At 59.7% G+C, this 18,416-nt stretch overlaps 1 protein-coding gene across 1 annotated transcript in view; it reads right to left on the bottom strand.

The window, feature by feature from the left end:
- Positions 1-18,416, bottom strand: part of PRDM15 (PR/SET domain 15) — a 66,359-nt gene that overhangs the window by 24,863 nt on the left and 23,080 nt on the right. The window contains 9 exon segments of the mRNA XM_043593547.1: positions 128-295; positions 3,177-3,264; positions 3,764-3,858; positions 4,019-4,200; positions 5,765-5,894; positions 7,340-7,564; positions 8,822-8,923; positions 15,195-15,447; positions 17,680-17,833. Of these exon segments, the coding sequence (XP_043449482.1) occupies positions 128-295; positions 3,177-3,264; positions 3,764-3,858; positions 4,019-4,200; positions 5,765-5,894; positions 7,340-7,564; positions 8,822-8,923; positions 15,195-15,447; positions 17,680-17,833 (1,397 nt within the window).

The raw sequence follows: 18,416 nt of genomic DNA, 5'->3' as shown, positions 1-18,416 counted from the left end.
TTAAGGCCCCGAGGTACCTCTCCGTGCCTGGGGATGAGGACTCGACGGTGGGCGGGGCCAAACGGCACAGGGGAGGCGCCCGCCCCACCCCATCCCAGGCGCTCACACCCAGGGCGGGCAGGCTCACCCTCCAGGTGCCTCCGCTGGTGGTCGAGCATGACGTCCTTGCGGTAGAACATTTTGTTGCAGACCTCACAAGCAAACTTCTTGTCCCCGTGCTTCTTCTTGTGCTTGGAGAGGTTGCTGTTGGTGGAGAAGAATCTGAAACACATCTCACATTGGAACGTCTTGTCATCTGTCCAGAGAGCAAGCAGACACACGGCAACTTTTAGGTAAATGACACCGACTGCAGGATCGGCATCCCGGCCGTGAGAATGGCAAGGAGGCCCCCGGTGACAGGCAGAGGCGCACGAGGGCCACACGGCCACGAAAAGCCATCGTCTGCGCTGCGGGAGCCCAGGGCCGAACCAGCTGCTCCTCGCCGGGGAAGACAGACACCAGCTCCTCTCTGTCACCGCCACCACACCCACAGGCCCCCTCTCCTCCCCAACCACCTGCCTCCGGTCATCTGGGTGTGATTCTGCAGTCGAGGGGGTTGAACCGCCACTGACTTGGCCCTCACCCTCCACCCACCCCGACTGCAGCCCCAACCCCCAACCTGCATCCTTCCCGCCCCAAGGCTGAGCCCCCACCTGCTCCTCTGCAGCCCACCTGTCACCTGCCCTTCTCTGCCACCTTCCCACCCCCCCCACACACAAATGCCCGATTTCCACCACCGCTCGCAGGCCTGTCTTGTTCTAGATGCCTCTTTAGCAGGCACCCCCCCCACCCCACTCCCCACCCCACCCCCACACCACTTCTGGGCTGGGACTAAGCAGCACAGCTGAGCCTCCCTCCCAGGCAGGTGGCCCGAGTCCTGGGGTCTGAGAGCCGCAGAAGGCGCAGCACTGTCCCCGGGGGTCAGCTTTCTCTGTCACAAGTGCCACCCGGTGCCTGCACTCCTAACTGTTCTCGACGGCTCAGCTGACCGGGACCAGGCTGCCACAGTGCAGGTGGCTTTTCCTGCCGGGGCACACACAGGTCACCAGTGCAGGAGTCCAGACAGGCACCTGGTCCCAACGGCCACTTTCTGCCACCAAGTCTGCGTTTATGTTTCAACAAAATGCAGCAACTGAGAGCAAATGCCTGCTTCTTGGGACCTGGTGCACCGGGACATGGGATGGTGGGTTTCTGGGACAGCTGTGCTGCACGGGGTGGGGCGCTTGGATGTGAACCCACACTGTTCTCTAAGTCTACATATCCATAAGCTTCTCCCCATTCGTAGAACTCCTTGGTTTAAAGGTCTATGGAAGACACATTTTCCTAACTTGAATGATGGAGAAGAGTAGACGGTATGCAAATGACCTATGACACAAATGAGCTAGTCTCCAAGTTGTTCTTTGTTTCCTTTTTTAAAATTTTTTTAATGTTTATTTTTGAGAGAGACAGAGCGAGCGAGCAAGCAGGGGAGGGGCAGAGAGAGAGGGAGACACAGAATCCGAAGCAGGCTCCAGGCCCCCGACGCAGGGCTCGAACCCACGAACCGCGAGATCATGACCTGAGCCGAAGAGGGACGCTTAACCGACTGAGCCACCCAGGTGCCCTGTTATTCTTTGGTTTCCATCAGAAACTTCTAACTTTGGAGATTAGAGAGAAGATGCACCTTAATTCACTGCTGCAGTTAGTTCTATATAACGAAAAGAAAGAAACGCCTGGTTTGACAGGCCCTTTATTGCACATGTACCGATAGCTGTTCTGACTCCTTTTATTACTTTGTTTCATTTGTCAGATAAAAAGAGGCCAACTTGTCCCCCTGTCTTGAGGCTACCCCACCAGACACCGGAGGGCCTGGGGACATCGCTCCGCACACCTGCAGAGCCGCAGGTGGCCACATGGGGCGCCATCCTGACTCTGGCCACGAACGCAGCTTAGGCTCCTGACAGGCGCTGCATCCGGCGAAAAAGCTGGGGGGGGGGTGCCCCAGATTTGAGGGCACTCCTGGGGTGCACAGCTCAGAACGCATGTGCGCCTGGAAGCTTCCGGGGCCACCACTTCATGCTGCGGACGGTGCAGAGCAGGTGGAGCTCAGGAAAAACGAGACTCGCGTGCCCTCGGAAAAGCCCTGTCACAGGAGCAGGTGGCCACACGGGGTGCCGTGGACAAACAAGCCAGGGAGGGCTCCGGGCCCGGGCACAGGACGGGACCCAGCAGATGCCTGGGAGCAGGAGCTGCCCCGCAGGACAGGCGGTGGAGGTTTACCTAAAGCTGCTTAAAGGGTCTGAGACCGGACGTGAGAACCAGCCCACAGGTACAAGGGGTGCACGGAGGGGCCAACAGGAAAGGGGTTCAGAACCAAAGGCCAAGGTAGCAGGTGTCTGAGCCGCCTGCTGCTGGGCACCCCTTCCGGGCTGTGCTGGGACGCCCCCCGTCAGCCCCCTTCTCGGCTGTGCTGGGACTCGCCCGTCACCCCCCCTTCTCGGCTGTGCTGGGACGCCCCGCTGTCTGTCACCCCCGCTGTCACCCACCCAGTGCTCTGTCTACTCCCTTCTGGGGGAGCCTGAGCTCAGCCAGGGCCTGAGACGCGCGCCCAGGCCCGCAGAGGCCCCCCCGCCTCGAGGCCTGGGCAAGCGTGCGACACACACGAGTGAGTGAGTGAGTGAGTCCTGCGCTTTCAGGACCCGCGGACAGAACGGGCTCGGAGCAGAACCGGTCAATGCACGGCGGCACCATGGTCCCGGAAGCCGGCAGGCTCGGCGGGTAACGGAGGGTGGCCAGCGGAGGGAGGGCCTTCCAGCCAGTGAGGCGGAGCCCCGTCCTGACGCTGTCGCCCCCCCTCCCACGCCTCCAGAAATGTCTCACGCGGTCAGGGAGCACCCCGCGCCTCTCGGCCCACCGCCCACCGTTGTCGGGACAGCCTGGGGGTGGGGGTGGGGGAGGGGGCAGGCACAGCCTCGCCCGGAGGCCAAGAGGCCGTTTCCACCGCGGCTCCTTCAGAATCAGTAAGGACCGCTTCGAGGGGCCGCGAACGGAGGGAGGGGCCGCGAACGGAGGGAGGGGCCGCAAGTGCACCGGCTGGTTCCGAAGCGCCCGGCTTCCGTCCAGCCGGTGAGAAGCGCCGCGAGGGGGCGCCCGCTCACCTGTCCTGCAGTTGTGGAACTCGAGGGCGCTCTCGATGCGGAACGTCTTCTCGCAGGTGCCGCAGCGGTACCTGTACTCACTGTCCACCTGGCGACAGGGGGGCGCTGTTGAGGGGCAGGGGCAGGGGCAGGGGGCAGCTCCACCTAAGGACGCGCCCCCGACCTGCCTCTCGCCACGTCCCGGTGGGTAAGGTCTCCGTCCCCGCCCTGGTCTACTTTGCCGTCCTGTCTCTGTCGTAAGCCTGCTCTATGTCACCCTCCTGGTCCCCATTCCTGTCCTGCTCTATGTCACTGCCCCGGTTTACGTCACCGTCCTGCTCTACGTCCCCGCCCACTACTCTCCTACAAGATTTAGGAACACGAGCAAGTCCTTATTCTCACCGTCCAATTGCCCTGGAAGAATCCCCGTTCGGGTACCTCAGGGCGAACGCCAGCCCAGGGGCCCCTCCCCGCTCCTCCCGCCCCCCCCCCCACCCCGCTGCCCCTCCTCCCCCTCCCCGGGGACCCCGTCTCCCTTCCCAGCAGCCCGTCCTGCCGATCGCCGGCTGCACCTCCACAACCAGCACGAGAGCCCGGGCCCCACGCACCTCGTTCCTGCTGTGCTTGTAGGAAACGTGCTGCTTCAGACTCTCCTTGCGGCTGAACAACTTGGCACATTCCTCACATTTAAACAGCTTGTCACCTAGGAGCCAACCGACGAAACGCTACTTCACGACTCCGGGCATTACCGGGGCTGTGCCCGCCCGCCCCTCCCCCCCCCCCAAACCGGGTCCACGGCCACCTCTCCCCCGGCCGGGGCAGCCCGGTCCCCGCCCCGCGGCGGGCGTCCCGCGGGGACTCACCGTGCGAGCGCACGTGCCTGCTCAGGTTGCTGCTGTTCTGGAAGATCTTGCTGCAGACGCTGCACTGGTACACCCGCCTATGCTCCCCCAGCTGCCTGACGAGCTTCCTGCGGATGCCGTGCCGGCTCGACAGAATGAGACTCCTCTTGAGGGTGATGGCGGCGCTCGGATGGTGCGGGAACCTGCCAGGTCAGACAGACACCTGGTGAGACAGGGGGCACACTGCGTCGTTGGGGAGGAAGCGCGAGGTCACCGCCATCTCGGGAAGGGCTCTTCCAAACCTTCCTAGCTCGCCGCGAGGAAGGAGGGTAGGCACTCGGGCACCACCCCGGCGTCAGGGGAATCTGCACCGGAGACACGGCTTGATCGTCCAGCATGGCCATGCTCCTGACTGCATTTTCACTCTGGCCACCAGGAAGCTCTCAGATGATGCCCCGGGAAGATCCCCGTTTCTCTCGCCTGGCCTGGCCTCTGCTCTGTTCTGTACTTTCTCTGACCCTGATTTTTAAAAATTTCTTCTACCTTTTAAACGTCTTTCTGACGGCAAGCCACAGAAGTCCTCTGGGCAGTCAGACAGGGTAGGTTAACGAACAGGTAGCCCCGTTTCCGACAGCACGCCGGCCCCGGTCTGCACGGGCTCCGGGATCAAACGGGGCCAGGCACATCGTGAGAACGTTAAGAGGCACTCCAAAAAAGCCCGAAAAGAAATCAGCATCAGCTTATTCCACGTCAGAGGAAAGGTTTATCCAGGAATGACAACTAGAATACAAAATATTTTCCTTGTTCATGAAAAGAAAGAAAAAAAAAGAAAAGAAAAGAAAAGAAAAGAGAAAAGAGAAAAGAGAAAAGAAAAGAGAAAAGAAAAGAGAAAAGAGAAAAGAAAAGAAAAAAAAGAAAAGAAAAGAGAAAAGAAAAGAAAAGAAAAAAAAGAAAAGAAAAGAGAAAAGAAAAGAAGAAAAGAAAAGAAAAAAAAAAAAAAAAGAAAAGAGAAAAGAAAAGAGAAAAGAGAAAAGAAAAGAAGAAAAGAAAAGAAAAGAAAAGAAAAGAAAAGAAAAGAAAAGAAAAAAAACAGAACAAGGTGTTACATGTACAGAAACTTCTGTGACAGCAGCACTGTTCCCAACAGCCGAACGGTGGGAGGAGCCCAGGTGCCCACTGATGGAGGAATCTGTCTACGGGATGGGACGCCAGCCTCGAGATGGAAGGACAATCTGACACCTGCTGGATGAGCCTCGAGCACGGCATGCAGAGCGCCACGGGCCCGTCACAAAAGGGCCGGCATCGCATGCCAGCGCCCAGGCCGGGACCTCACACAAGGTACGTCCGTCTTCACGGAGACAGGGACGGGAGGGGGTGCCGGGGTGGGGGGAAAGGGACATGGGGAGTTAGCATTCCATGAGGACAGAGTTTCAGTCCGGGAGGATGGAAAGTTCCAGAGACGGACGCGGCTGGAGGCTGCACAGAGCGCGGGTGCACTTAATGGCACCGAACTGTGCACCCAGGAGAGGTTCAGATGGTCAACTGTCCGTGACGTACAGCTCGCCACACACACACACACACACACACACACACACACACAACCGCTTTTAACTGTCTTCACAGCGGACGTGGCATCACGCTCCCGAGTTCTGGAAGGATCCTGCCGCTCCCCAAGGACACCCGCTTCTTTCCCCCAGGAGGGGCGCCTCCCCGCCCGGGGGCACCTGCCGTCCACACGGCCGCCCCGGGAGCCTCAGCAGGACTCACTTTGGCACTGAAGCGGTGTCACCGGTGGTGGTGGCCAGCTTCCCCAGAACCAGCTCCATGATCCGCTCGTCCGGTGCCGCCGTCGCTGGCTCATCCGGAGGGACCTCGGTGACGATCTCCGCCACTTGCTCTGTGTGAAGGGGGCGCGACAGCCGTGTCATCGCCGGGGCAGGGGACGGGACCCGGCCAAACCAGGAAAACGCACCCGAGCGGACCGCACCCAGGCCCACGTCGTAGACACGAGTTGCGAGACGCACGCGGGAGGAAGAAAGGAAAGAAGACTAGCAACGTGGCGGGATCCACGTAGCTACCGGTTTCGAAAGAGCAAAACATTACTCTCAGCTCGAAACTGAAGTTATAATTTGTGATCTTTTCTAAAAGCAGAGCAGTTTGGCCGCGATCTCAGTCCCCAAACAAAACATCGTGATACGTAACGGGATCTTTCAACTTACTTAGTCCTAACGGAGATTCGGAAACATTGACTTTTAAAACCAGACCGGCCACCCTGAGTATGTTCAAAAGCGGATCATCGTGTTCTACGAGGGCCAAAGGCCAAATGATTACGGTAACAGGAGTCCTGGCCCGAACCTCCGGACAATGAACGACGGGAAGGTAACACAGTGGCTTCTGCCACTTCACCTGCTACACGTCTTTCTAATGCAACTAATAATGAGGGAAGGAACCACTTAGAGCTCTCAGCTCCCCTCTCGTCTTCTCCACCTGTTTAGGGAGAGACAGAGACACTGCGCAGGGGAAGTCGAAGCCGCCTGCCCATCTCTCAGTTCTGACCAGAACACGGACCGAGAGCTGGCTGCAGAAGACGGTGAGCCCGTGTTGGGTGAAGGCTGCTCTCCGAATTCTTTTTCATTCTGGCTCTCAGGAAAGAAAACCAGGGCTCTACCAGACAGCAAAGGAAAGCTCTCAGCGGTCAGCACGAAGGCAGCGAGGGGGACCCAGCCCCAGCGTCACAGCTCGTCCTTGCGTGTGAGGCCCCCCAGGGGTCTGCTGGCACCAGGCCGTGCCGGCAGAGGTCATGAGAGGACCGAGGGGGCACGGGCCCTGCGCACCCCAGAGAGTGGGTCAGAGTCCCTCCAAACTCAACCGGGGATACCACCACAGAGAACGGGAGCAGGCCTCAGGCCCAGGCGACAGGGGAGTGGACGGCCGGGCTTTCACACAGTGAACCCACGCCAGAAACCCCAGTGGGTGGGTCTCACTCCACACGCCGCATGTAAGACGCTGGGCACAGAAAGAGGGATTCGCGTGAAATCCCAGGACGGACAAGGCTAAGTCACGCAGACAAGGAAGAAAGTCTGGGAGATGGTAAGGTTCTCTGTCCTGACGGGGCACTCGTGACACAGGGGGGCCCCTTGTCAACATTCACAACCTGCACACTTGGCAGTGGTAACCGTGTTTATACAGGAATTGTGCTCTGAAAGAGCTGATTTAGAGGGAAAAGGAAAGGCCAGGTTCCCCTCTGTGTGCCTTGTGTATCCTAAGTTGTCCCGCCTGCTGGCTCCCCCTCCCAGGGCCACCCCCGCCTGCTGGCTCCCCCTCCCAGGGCCCAGCCCTCACCTGCTGGCTCTTTGCCTTCTATAATGTCTAGTGGCTGCTCAGGTTTTGATGCTTTGGGTTTTCTCCCTCTTCGAGGCTTTTTCTTCTGCTCTTTGGTGGCACTGACGCTCTTGGGCACTGCAGGAGGCTCCCCCCGGGGCACGTCTGCTTCCTTCTCGGGAGCGGCTTCGTGCTGGCCGGCCGGGGGAAGGCTTTTGGCTTGTTCCAGGTGACCCAGCAGATGCTCTGCGGGAGAGGGGAGCACATGCACGCGGACGCTGAGGCAGCCGGCGGTGTGCCCACTTCCTCCCCCCCGCCCCGTTCTGTCTGTCTGGTTTTAACTTCATTTGCTGACCGTGTGTCCTCTTAGAGGCAAATTAACTATTTCCACTGCTCTCGCAAAAAAAAGCATTTTCACTGCGCCAAACATGACTACTATTTAAAAAGCAAATTAGGTGGTGAAAAGAGGGCCAGGTCAGCACGCGCCCACGCACACGGCTCTGTGAAACACACAGGCATGCGAGCACACGCCCGTGCAAGCAAGTGCTGTGCAAGGGTGCACCGACATGGCAACGTGGCTGCCTCTGGACGGTGACATTCCAGGCAGGGCTGTTCCCTTTCCTCCTTACGCTCACTTACGTTCTTTAACTTATACGGTGAGTTCGTGACACAATTACTCAAAAACGCGGCCTCTGAAGGGAAGTAATTCTGCGCGTGACAAACTAAATGGTCTTTGGAAACCCTTTTGCTCTCCTCTCAACTGAGGAAAGCCCCCCGAGACCTCCCAAGAAGAGAGAACGACGAAACCACAGGGAACAGGCAGGCAGGGGTGGCTACGGAGCTCAAGAGCAGACAGGGCCTAACCACGGAGGTAAGCACGGCTCAGGCCGGCCGGCCGGCGGGGCAGCAGCAGGGAGGGGGAGGGGCGGCCCACCAGGCACAAGGGGGCGGACGGTCCAGGGGCCGAGGGTGCCCGGGCCCACGGCTGGGCCAGGGGCGATTCCCCCCGCTGTGATCTCAACGGGCTCGGCACAGGCCTTCGGCGCAAAGCGGTCGTCACTTCCCTGTGCCGTATTTAGGGCCACTTGTGCCGGGGGAGTGCCCCCGAGGAGCTGGGTCGTGGGAGGGAAAGAAAATTAAAAAGCAAACACAGCAAGTAACGTGACGCGTGCTACAGGAAGGGCCTGGCACCTGGGCCACACGGCGGAACTAGGCGGCCCTGAGCCCACCTGGCTGGGGACACTTGGAAAGCCCGGATGACACAGAGACCCCAAGTGACCCCAGGCGCGCAGCGGGGAGGTCGAGGCTACGCGTCACAGCAGGTGCGGAGGAGGCCCCGCGAGGAGGGCCTGCGGGGCTGACGCGTGTGGCTCTGGGCACGCGGCTGGGGTCCACGCGGCCGCTCACGTCCGGGCGGCCGCGCGTCGCCACGTGTGCACAGGGACGGCGTGGACGTGCCAGCACAGTGGTCGCCCCGCCCCGGGGCGCGCGCGCCGGGCTTACCGTTCAGGAGCTGCAGCTCCAGGAAGGTGGAAGAACACACCTTGCACGCCCACTGGCTGGGCTCCCGCTCCACCGTGGCGCCGCCTCCGGGGCTGCCTGCAGCTTCGAGAGAGCAGGGGCAAGGGTGACCCACAGCGGCTCGCGCCCCCAGGGCCCAGGGCCGCGGGGGACGGGCCTGTCCGCACACCCCCCTCCACCACGGCTCGGCGCGTTCGGCGTTCCAGCTGCCATTCCCGGAGCCCTGCGTGCGTGGACGCCTTCGGTCCCCACGGGGGTGCCCACTTCACGGGGGAGGAAACCGAGCACAGAGAGGGGGGGCCGGAGCGGCCCGACGAGGGATCCGTCACGGGTCACAGACGCGGGACCTCCTCCGAGAAGCCAGACCGGTGGGACCACACGCATCCCTTACAAGACCGAGGGAAAAAAAAAAAAAAAAAAACGCACCCTGCAGATTAAACGGAACTCCTCAACCTCTTCCTGGCTCCCACGAGAGACGGCAGAGCCCGAAACAGGCCGTCACTGTGGCCCCGGCCCGCACCTCCCGCTGGAGGTCGGCCAACACAACTTTCTGTGATGACACCAGGGCTCTGAAATCACGGCGTGTCTGGGGTGCCGGCCACGTGTGGCTACTGCCCCCGTGGGTTCGAGTGTTTAGTCTTGTTTACTTTGCACTAGAATTTCAACGGCTACTACCCAGGGCAGGTGGCCACCGAGCAGCCCCCGTGGTCCCTCTTCCTCACACACCAAAGAACTCTGGGGACGGTTCACGGCACAGGGGAGGCCCTGCCTGTGAAGAGGGGAACTGGGGCCTCCTTTTAAAAACATTACTGACGCTCCCGTGGGACCTCAAAGAAGGGGATGCTCTAAGCGAGCCTCCGTTCGTGGTGCCATCGGGCAGCCGCCGGGGCTGGTCTGGGACCACGAGCCCTCGCCACCAGCGCCACTCGGCCACCGCACCGCACGACCTATCGCGTCACCCCCAGGGCCACGCGTGCAGCAAACTCCTGGGTTCTTGGGAAAAATCACCCAGAGCCGCCATTGCACGTGCATTCGGCCCCAGGACAACGCACGCCTCTCTCCGTAGCAAAAACGGGCAACAAGCTTCCAAAGAAGAACGAAAGCAAAAGACCGCAGCAGGCCACTGCTACAACCGCTGCTGTGTATTCTGCGCGTCCTCCTAAAGTAACAAGGAGGGAAAATGTTGCACTGAAACGGCCCGAGCTCCCCAGGGCGGATGCTGGGGCAGCAGGGTGGGGATGGGCCAGCCAGCCCCCTCTGTTCTCCCTCTTGCCTGTGAGTCCCCCGAGTGAAGACGGGCAGGACGAGACCGCGAATGAACGGGCGCCAGAGCTGAATTCCCGCTCCTCGCTCACCCTCCCAAACACACGTGGCTCTACGGAGGCGAAGGACACGCGGGTATGTGGTGGCTTCAGGAAGGGACGCCGAGGGGTCGGCTGGAAGGGCACCTGGAGTCGAGGCCTTTTCTTCTGGTCCCAGCGAGCCGCCATCCCCAGGGGGACGGTCCCCACCCCCGGGATGGGGATTCAAATGAACCTGACACGAGAACATGCCTGGCTGATAGTCAACAGGACTAACTAGGAGAACGAGTCACGGCCGCTGTCCCCTCGTCTGGGGAAGAACTCGGTTTCCAAAAACTCTCCCGAAAAGATCACAATTTTTAAGAACAAAAATCAGCCAACAACCAGAAGGCAGCTCTTGATTGCCCACCACTTAAATATCCAACAAAAAAGAAGCATCGAGGCAACAGTGACACCTCACGGCCACGAATACCACGAATATGCCACAGACGAGCGATAGAGAAAACGCTTGAGAGGGGCTGGGCGGGGGGCGCCTGGGGCCTCGGTCCGTTAGTTGTCCCACTCTCGATCTCGGCTCAGGTCATGCTCTCTCGGTTCATGGGTTCAAGCCCTGCGTCCAGCTCTGTGCTGGGCATAGAGCTTGCGTGGGATTCTCTCTCTCTCTTTCTCTGTCTCTCTCTCTTTCTGTCTCTCTCTCGGTCCCTCTCCTGCACTCTCTCTCTCTCAAAATGAATAAACATTTTTTTAAAAAGACAAGGGGCGTCTGGGTGGCTCAGTCAGTTAGGCGTCTGACTTTGGCTCAGGTCATGATCTTGTGGTTCGTGAGTTCAAGCCCGTGTCAGGCTCACTGCTGTCAGCGCAGAGCCTGCTTCGGATCCTCTCTCTCCCTCTTTCTGCCCCTCTCCCGCGCTCTCTCTCTCTCTCTCTCTCTCTCAAAATAAACATTAAAAAGAGAAGACAGGGGGCTCCTGGGTGGCTCAGTTTGTTGAGCGTCCAGCTTCAGCTCAGGTCCTGATCTCACTCACGGTTCATGAGTTCAATGCCCGCGTTGGGGACTCACTGCCACAAGCCTGTGGGCACGGAGCCCGCTTTGGATCCTCCGTCCCCCCCTCTCTGCCCCTCCCCTACTTGCGTCCTCCCCAAAATGAACCAACATTTGAAAAAAGAAGAAGAAGGCCTGGTGAGTTACAAGCCCACAGGGAAATGAAAGCAAGCGACAGAACGCCACGCACAGTAGGACCTCGCCTGTGTGAGAATGCAGGGCCTTTCTGAGGAGCAGAAGACTCGGACAGAGGCAGGGGCAGGGGCAGGGTCATCCTGCTGGTGGCCAGGGCCCCAGCGCAGAGCCGCAGGGATGATAAGGATGCTCTCTATCTCAACGGTGGCGCGGCTCACACAACTGCACGCCTCTGTCGAAACTCTGAGCTGCGCACCGAAAACTGCTGTTTGAATGTAGGGAAGCCATACGTGAGCCGTGCTGATTTTTCTCACGTACCATACGATGCCAGCAAAAATGCCAGGGTCATTAAAATGGTGACTTGAAAGTTCCCCAAATGTGATCGAGTGTGTTTATACCCGACCTTGTTCATTACAAGAGCAGTTTTGAAAAATCTGCTGACAACATCCGGTGACGAGAGCCGACCTGAGCCCCTCGCGCCCCACCCATTTACACCCACATGCTTCCCGGGCCTCCGTCAACGGTCCCCAGGCCCAGTTGGTGCACAGAAAAGAAATCAATCGTACTGCGAGCTCAAGAAAAAATGAGAAAAGGGGCCGCCTGAGTGGCTCAGTCAGTGAAGCGTCCGACTTCAGCTCATGTCATGATCTCACGGTTCGTGAGTTCGAGCCCCGCGTCGGGCTCTGTGCTGACAGCTCAGAGCCTGGAGCCTGCTTCGGATTCTGTGTCTCCCTCTCTCTCTGCCCCTCCCCTGCTCATGCTCTGTCTCTCTCTGTCTCAAAAATAAATAAACATTAAAAAAAAAGAAAAGAAAAGAAAAAATGAGAAAAGAAAATGTACTACCGGGAAGAAAAAATAGTAAAAGTTGGTTGGTTGGTTTTTTAAAAAGAGTGTGTCTGCTCCTCCGACTTTGCTGTGTTTGGACCACGGCTGTGCCGTCTACAAAACTGGCTGATTTCTACAACAGATACATTTTGAAGTAAATCTGAAAGAGACAGAATGGAACTGGTGAGTCTTAGCAGTTCTGATGCTCACGGAGAAAGATTCTGAATAACTTCTGGGCAGACAGCTCCTCGTGCCCTGGCCCCCAGCACGATTCTCCTAGAAGATACCATGGTCCCTCAGGCCCATTCACCTTGCGTGGCCCCACTGCCACCGGCCCCAAGGTACAGCGATGGCCACAAAAGGCCCCTTCCCTCCCCTGCACTGCAGTGGTCTCAAGGGTGTGCAGACCAGAAGCCTCTGTGGTGGGAGGAGAGGTTAAGCCCTCTCCCTACCTGTCGGACCTGGCCAATCAGAATCACGCAGAGGCCCAGCTTCCTGTACGTTCCAGGCCCCTCTCCACAGGTCTCGGCACCCACACTAGAGTCTAAGAATTGGGCAGTGGTGGGGTCCCAACAGATGGCTTCAACCAGGTGAGGCGTCCAGAGCTCGCACCCGAGACCACCCGGGGCCCCAGGCACTCAAGGCGGGCAGCGCCGGAGCAGGGTTCTAGAGGCTCCGTTGCGCCAGGAGTGGTTCCTGGGGAAGTGGCTGGTGGGAGGCCTGAGTGGTGGCCCTGTCACCGACCGACCACAGGCACCCACCACGCACAACAGCAGACGTTACGCGTCCTCTGGGGAGCTCCCAGCACTGCCTGAGCGAAGTCGTCGTCCAGCAGGCGTAAGAAATAAGGACCCCAACTAACCAACCCCTTAACAGCGGTCAAGAACTTTCAGGACATTTCTAGGAAATACCTGCTTGTCATTCCTCCCAAAACGAAGACTGAAAAACCATCAAAGGTATTTCCGGAATTTCCAAGTGCCTGCCCGAATCAAATACTCCTTTAGGGGGACCGTGCCCGCCAGCTGATGCTGACATGATTACAGTCGTGTCCCGGGCTCTCAGAAGGAACGCACGGAGGACGACCACAGTCAACTCAGGGCTCCCCAGGGAGGGCGGCTGGGACAAGGAGGGAGCTGTCTGGTTGGGCTCATTTCATTCAACTGCACCTTCTCAATGTCAGCTCCAGACGAGAGACTTCTCCCGCGGGGAAAAGCAAACAGCACTGCAACTCCGGCAGGAGGGCAGCCACCTTGCTCTGACTTTGACCTGGAGACTCAGGCAGGACAGGACTGACAAGGTCAGCCTCTGGTACAACAAACCCCGATGTGCGGGCTTGGCTGGCCCAGGGGCACAAGGCCGTAAGGAAACCTGAACACGAGAAAACCAGACCGGGAAGACCCCGGCCACCTTGCACAGCACCGATGGGCCCGGCCACGCCGTGCCCGGAAGCGAAGCCCAGCCCGGCCGGGCACCTCAGTCCTCCCTGGGGCCAGGCCAGGCACCCGGTTCCAGCAAATCCTAGCGGACGGCTTAGGAGCAGCTGGGTGAAAAGCTGTGGGTGTCTCCAAGTTCCTCCTGCCCCCTTCACTATCGACATAACACCCCGTAAGTATCTCTGTGAAGGCGACAAGCCTTTTACTGCCAACGGAGCCAGAGTGCAGGCCATCTGGCCGAGTGGCCCCCACAGACTTTCCCCGAGGACATCCTCAGTGGCTCCCACTCCACCACCCCCAGCCCGTGGTGGGTGGAAGGGTGGCCCTCCGAAATTCACATGCTCCTGCAGGCTTTGGATAGGGTCTCTGCAGGCGCAATTAAGGGCAGATGAGGTCACCCTGGAGCAGGGCAGACCCTAAGTCCAGCGACTGGTGTCCCTATAAGAGAGAACACAGAGACACGGGGGAGACAGGTCCATGTGAGGACACAGGCAGGGACCAGGGTGATGCATCGACGAGCCGAGGAACGCCAAGGGCCGCTAGCAGCACCAGAAGCCGGGAGAAGCCTCTAGAAGGATCCAGTCTTGCCAACACCTGCTCCTGGACTTCAGGCTCCAGGGCTGAGAGGCGACCCATTTCTGCTGCTTACGGTCTGCGGTGCCTGGTGTGGGCAGTCGCCCGGACTCGTCTCCTCACAGGCTGCTGGCACAGGGACGGCCAGAAGGGCTCCACCGGCGGGGGGGGCGGGGAACCTCAACCACACGGCACAGACCAGAACCTCACTTATGTGAAGACTCTTACTCTACAGAGGTGCTTCGTGTCACGACGGGCTCGTGATCAGGAAGCCATTTTGTCAGAATCCTGTGCTGTGGGGGGTCAGAAGCAAAGAGGGTTGTTTCTCCCCCCCAGCAAGTAACCGTGGCAACAACAGGTGCGTCCGCCCTTGGCGGCTCAGGTGAGGCTATGATCCGCTGAGCTCACAGGCCAAACGTGCCGCACTGGCGGTGGCCTCGCGTGGTCTCAGGCTGCACCGCGAGGACTCACTACTGGGCAGGACGGACGGAAGTTCCACGGGCCGCCGGATTTGGGCAAATCACACACACGACCTTCGCTAGGTCCTTCCTGGAACACGCGGGCGCACACTCGCACACGGACACACACACGTGAGCACACACCCCAAGGAGGAGGCTGCCGCGAGGAGGCCCGCACCGGCCCCGGAGCCAGATCCGGGTCTGAATCCTGACTCCACCTCCCACAGTGCGCTCAAGGCAGGTTCCCTAACCTCTCTGTGCTCCGTTCCGCTGCCCCAAACAGAGACAGTCGCCCCAGCTAGCAGGACGGCGGGGATGATCTCTGCCCCTCGTGCCCTAGCGCCCAGATCTCCCAGGGAGAACGTTCCACCCGCCAGAGTCCGGCTGAGGGGCAGGCCCAGACATCTGACAAGCAGAACAGGAGCCCCAACCACGTGGGGTCAAGAGCAGCCCCCTCTGTTCCCCACACCCTGCCCGCACGGCTCCCCCTCGACCACAAGGCGCCTGTGGGCAGCCAGGGGCCCGGGTCCCGACAGCGAGGCCTGGCGGGAGGCGGACGCGGGGCGGGGGGAGCGGGGGGGCATGTACCGTGGGCGCCGGAGCAGGCCTGCTTCAGCATGGGCTTGTCCATCTTCTTGGCATAAAAGGCCGCGTACCACACGCGCAGCTCAGCGCCGGGGGGGATGTCCCTGGAGGTGGTGAAGTAGACGTCGTCGCCGTGCTGGTAGGCGGTCAGGTTCTGGTGCTCGGGCCCCGCCGCCGGCCGCACCAGCATCATCCAGTTACAGTCGTCCTCGCTGGACGTGTCGAAGCACACGGGGTGCCCGTCCTTCTGGAACACCTGAGGGTGGGCACGGCCGCCAAGGGGCCGGGAAAGAAACTGGTTATCCGCCCGTCTGCATGTCAGCGTGTGCGGGTGCATGTGTGTGCGTGTGTGTGTGTGTGTGCATGTGCGTGTGGGGTGGCGGGAGTGTGCTGGGCAGCCAATCCCGACAGTGCTGCACCGGAGGCCAGATTGGGCTCCGCACAGAACCTGCTTCTGGGAGTCACCGGGGACCTGAGAACCATAAATGGCCAGATGGGAACTGGAACACGCCGGGCCTACTCAAGGTCCAGGAGCAGCGGCTGGACACCCAAGTTCTAATCGGTTTCCAAGGGGCCATAACAACATAGGAGTCGTATTCCCGGTCCAGGTGGCATCGGGATGATGGAGCTCTCGTCCTTGACCGAATATCATCAGGGCACCTGAGATCTACTCCTGGCCCAGACATCACTGGGACACCTGAGCACTCCACCTGCTCTGGGTGACACGTAGGCTCTACACCTGGTCCCGGGGTCATCCGGACACCGGAAATCTGCGTGTGGCCCAGTTGGAAAGGGGAGCGCGTACGTCCTGGGTGGGCACCAGGACACCTGAGTTCCTCCCCGCCTCTGTTACAAGCGTGTCCGGTAACGTCAGTAAGTCCTATAAGCGGCACCCGCACCTGTAACAGCACAGATACTGGTGGATGGGAACAGGGGGAGAGACTCAAACATTCCGAGGCTCCAAGTAACCACACGAGGAGAAAAGGGTCTTGCTTCCGTCTTTTCTGATGCAACCACTGCCTCCTTGCTGTAGGAACCTCTCTCTCTCCCTCTCCTGGGCTTTTCCTGTGGGCGCTCCCCACTGCTAACGGGGTGAAGGCCCCCTCCGAGGACGGAGCCCTCGGAAGCAGAGGGGGCCACCAGGTGCCTGGAACCCCTGGCTGGCGTGGGGTATGCTCTCGGGGAGCCTCCACCCGCCCCACACCCCCGGCCGCACCCGTGCTCGATGCTGATGCGGCAGTGGAAACAACTGGATGTCAGACAGACCTCGACAACCGAGTCACTGAAAGAAGCCAAAGCAAGCACAGAGGACTTTTCCAAAGGGGCTTCAGCCCGACCACATGCCCACAGCGACCGTGTGCGTCCATGAGCCCTGGGTCCGGAGAAGGACACAGTCAGTGCTCTCTGGGGCCTGTCCTCACGGTTCTCACGTAACCACCTTGCTTTCTTTCCTTTTGTTTGCAAACAAATCAAAGAGCTTTCCGTGCTCTCCATTCTGCTGCAATCTGCCCAGTGAGCTCAACTTTTCCAAGAACTGCCTAGAACCTGAGGCCATCTGTCTCCTGTATGTCCTGAGACCCGCGTCCCTGTGACGGGCCTCCAGCAGGAGTCTGCCGCTGCGGGCAATCGCGAAGGACCGGCACCCTGGTCCTCACTGTTGGTGCCACAGACGCTTCTGGAGGCACATGCTAGGGGCGGGGACAGAACAAGGGTCCCGTGGCCTCGTGACCTTCCACCTGTCTTCCTTCAAGAGGTCGAAGTCCTCCCTGCGACTTGCAGCCAGTCTGTTTTTTCCCAATTTCACATAAAAGCTGCCTTTTCTCAGTCTGATGGGCTTTTTAGAGCTGCCAAACTTTGCTCCAGTGTCTTATCGCTGCCCGAACAGAACCCCCTCCCTTCGAAAGCGCTGTGCAAAGTGCCACTCGAGGTGTGCAGGTGTGGAAGTGCCTGGGCTGCCCAGGCCCTGCCAGGGACCTCCCGACGGCCGCGAGGCAGCCCAGGTCGTGAGGGAAGGAAGGGCAGTGCTCGGGCTCTACTCTCACACACACTTCAAATGATGCTCTCTTCGACGTTTGGCAAGGTTGGAAATTACAAAAGGCTAGCTTAACTCTGATGCTTTTAGGACGTAAAAACAAACTAAAATAGGGGCGCCTGGGTAGCTCAGTTGGTTAAGCGTCCGACTTCAGCTCAGGTGACGATCTATCTCACGGTTCATGGGTTTGAGCCCCGCGTTGGGCTCTGTGCTGATGGTGGCGTGGAGCCTGCTGGGCCTTCTCCCTCCCTCTCTCCCCGCCCCTTCTCCCCTTCAAAAAGAAACCTTTGAAAACGAAACAAACTAACGTGAAAAGAGAAAACGGTGTCTTGGAAGTAAGCGGGACGATGCTCTTTAAAGCTGTCTGAAGACACTTCTCGATCCCTGAACTCGGGGATCCCCCGACGCGGCCGGCAGGTGCCGCCCGCTCCCAGCCACCGCCAGCCCCGGCCTTACCTTCAGCGGAAAAGCAGATTCCTTCTCCCACTTGGCAACTCTCCTCGACTCGAATGGACCAAACTGCGTTCGCTTGACGAGCTGAGTTACGGCAAACACTCCCTCAGCCCCGTCCTCTAGTCGCCGGATCTCCAGGTTGGAGGGAAGGGATGATCTGGAAATGGAACAGGAGGCCCTCAGTCCCGGAGCGCTGCCGGCTGAGGACAGCCACTCGCACCGGGGACAGGCGGTCAAGAGGGCCCGAAGCTCGCTCTCGCTGGAATACCGTCCTCGAGGCTGATAGAGAGCCTACCATGGACAGAGGCGGGGAAGGCCGCCCGACTCTTCAAAAGCCTAAGCCATTGGAGAGCAACCCCGGAGCCCTGGCAAGACCCACCCAGAGCACACACGGGGTGGGGGCAGGGGGTGGCGCATTCACTGAGGGAGGTGTTTGAAATCCCCACCCGAGAGACAAGCCACTACGACTACGGCACCAGCTGGGCTGTGATGGGCCAACGGAGATGAAGGGCACCAGCTCTCGCTGCCCCCCACCCCCCAGCCCGGCGGCAGGGCGGGGGAGCTCCATGCTGAGACACCACGAGAAAAGGAAAAGTGCCACGGCATTCCAAGGACCAGAAAAGCGTTTCCATTAGGTTGAACGGGCCAGTGGCACTGAGGATGTTTTCGCCTAAACTGAGAGTGTCAAGAATGGGGTGCGGGAAGAGGAAGGCCTGTGGGCTGGGACCCCAGCACAAGCC

This window comes from Prionailurus bengalensis, chromosome C2 (genome assembly GCF_016509475.1).
Source record: "Prionailurus bengalensis isolate Pbe53 chromosome C2, Fcat_Pben_1.1_paternal_pri, whole genome shotgun sequence".
Taxonomy (NCBI): domain Eukaryota; kingdom Metazoa; phylum Chordata; class Mammalia; order Carnivora; family Felidae; genus Prionailurus; species Prionailurus bengalensis.
The sequence above is the reverse complement of the archived record's forward strand: the minus strand, read 5'-3'. Positions and strand labels throughout refer to the sequence as shown.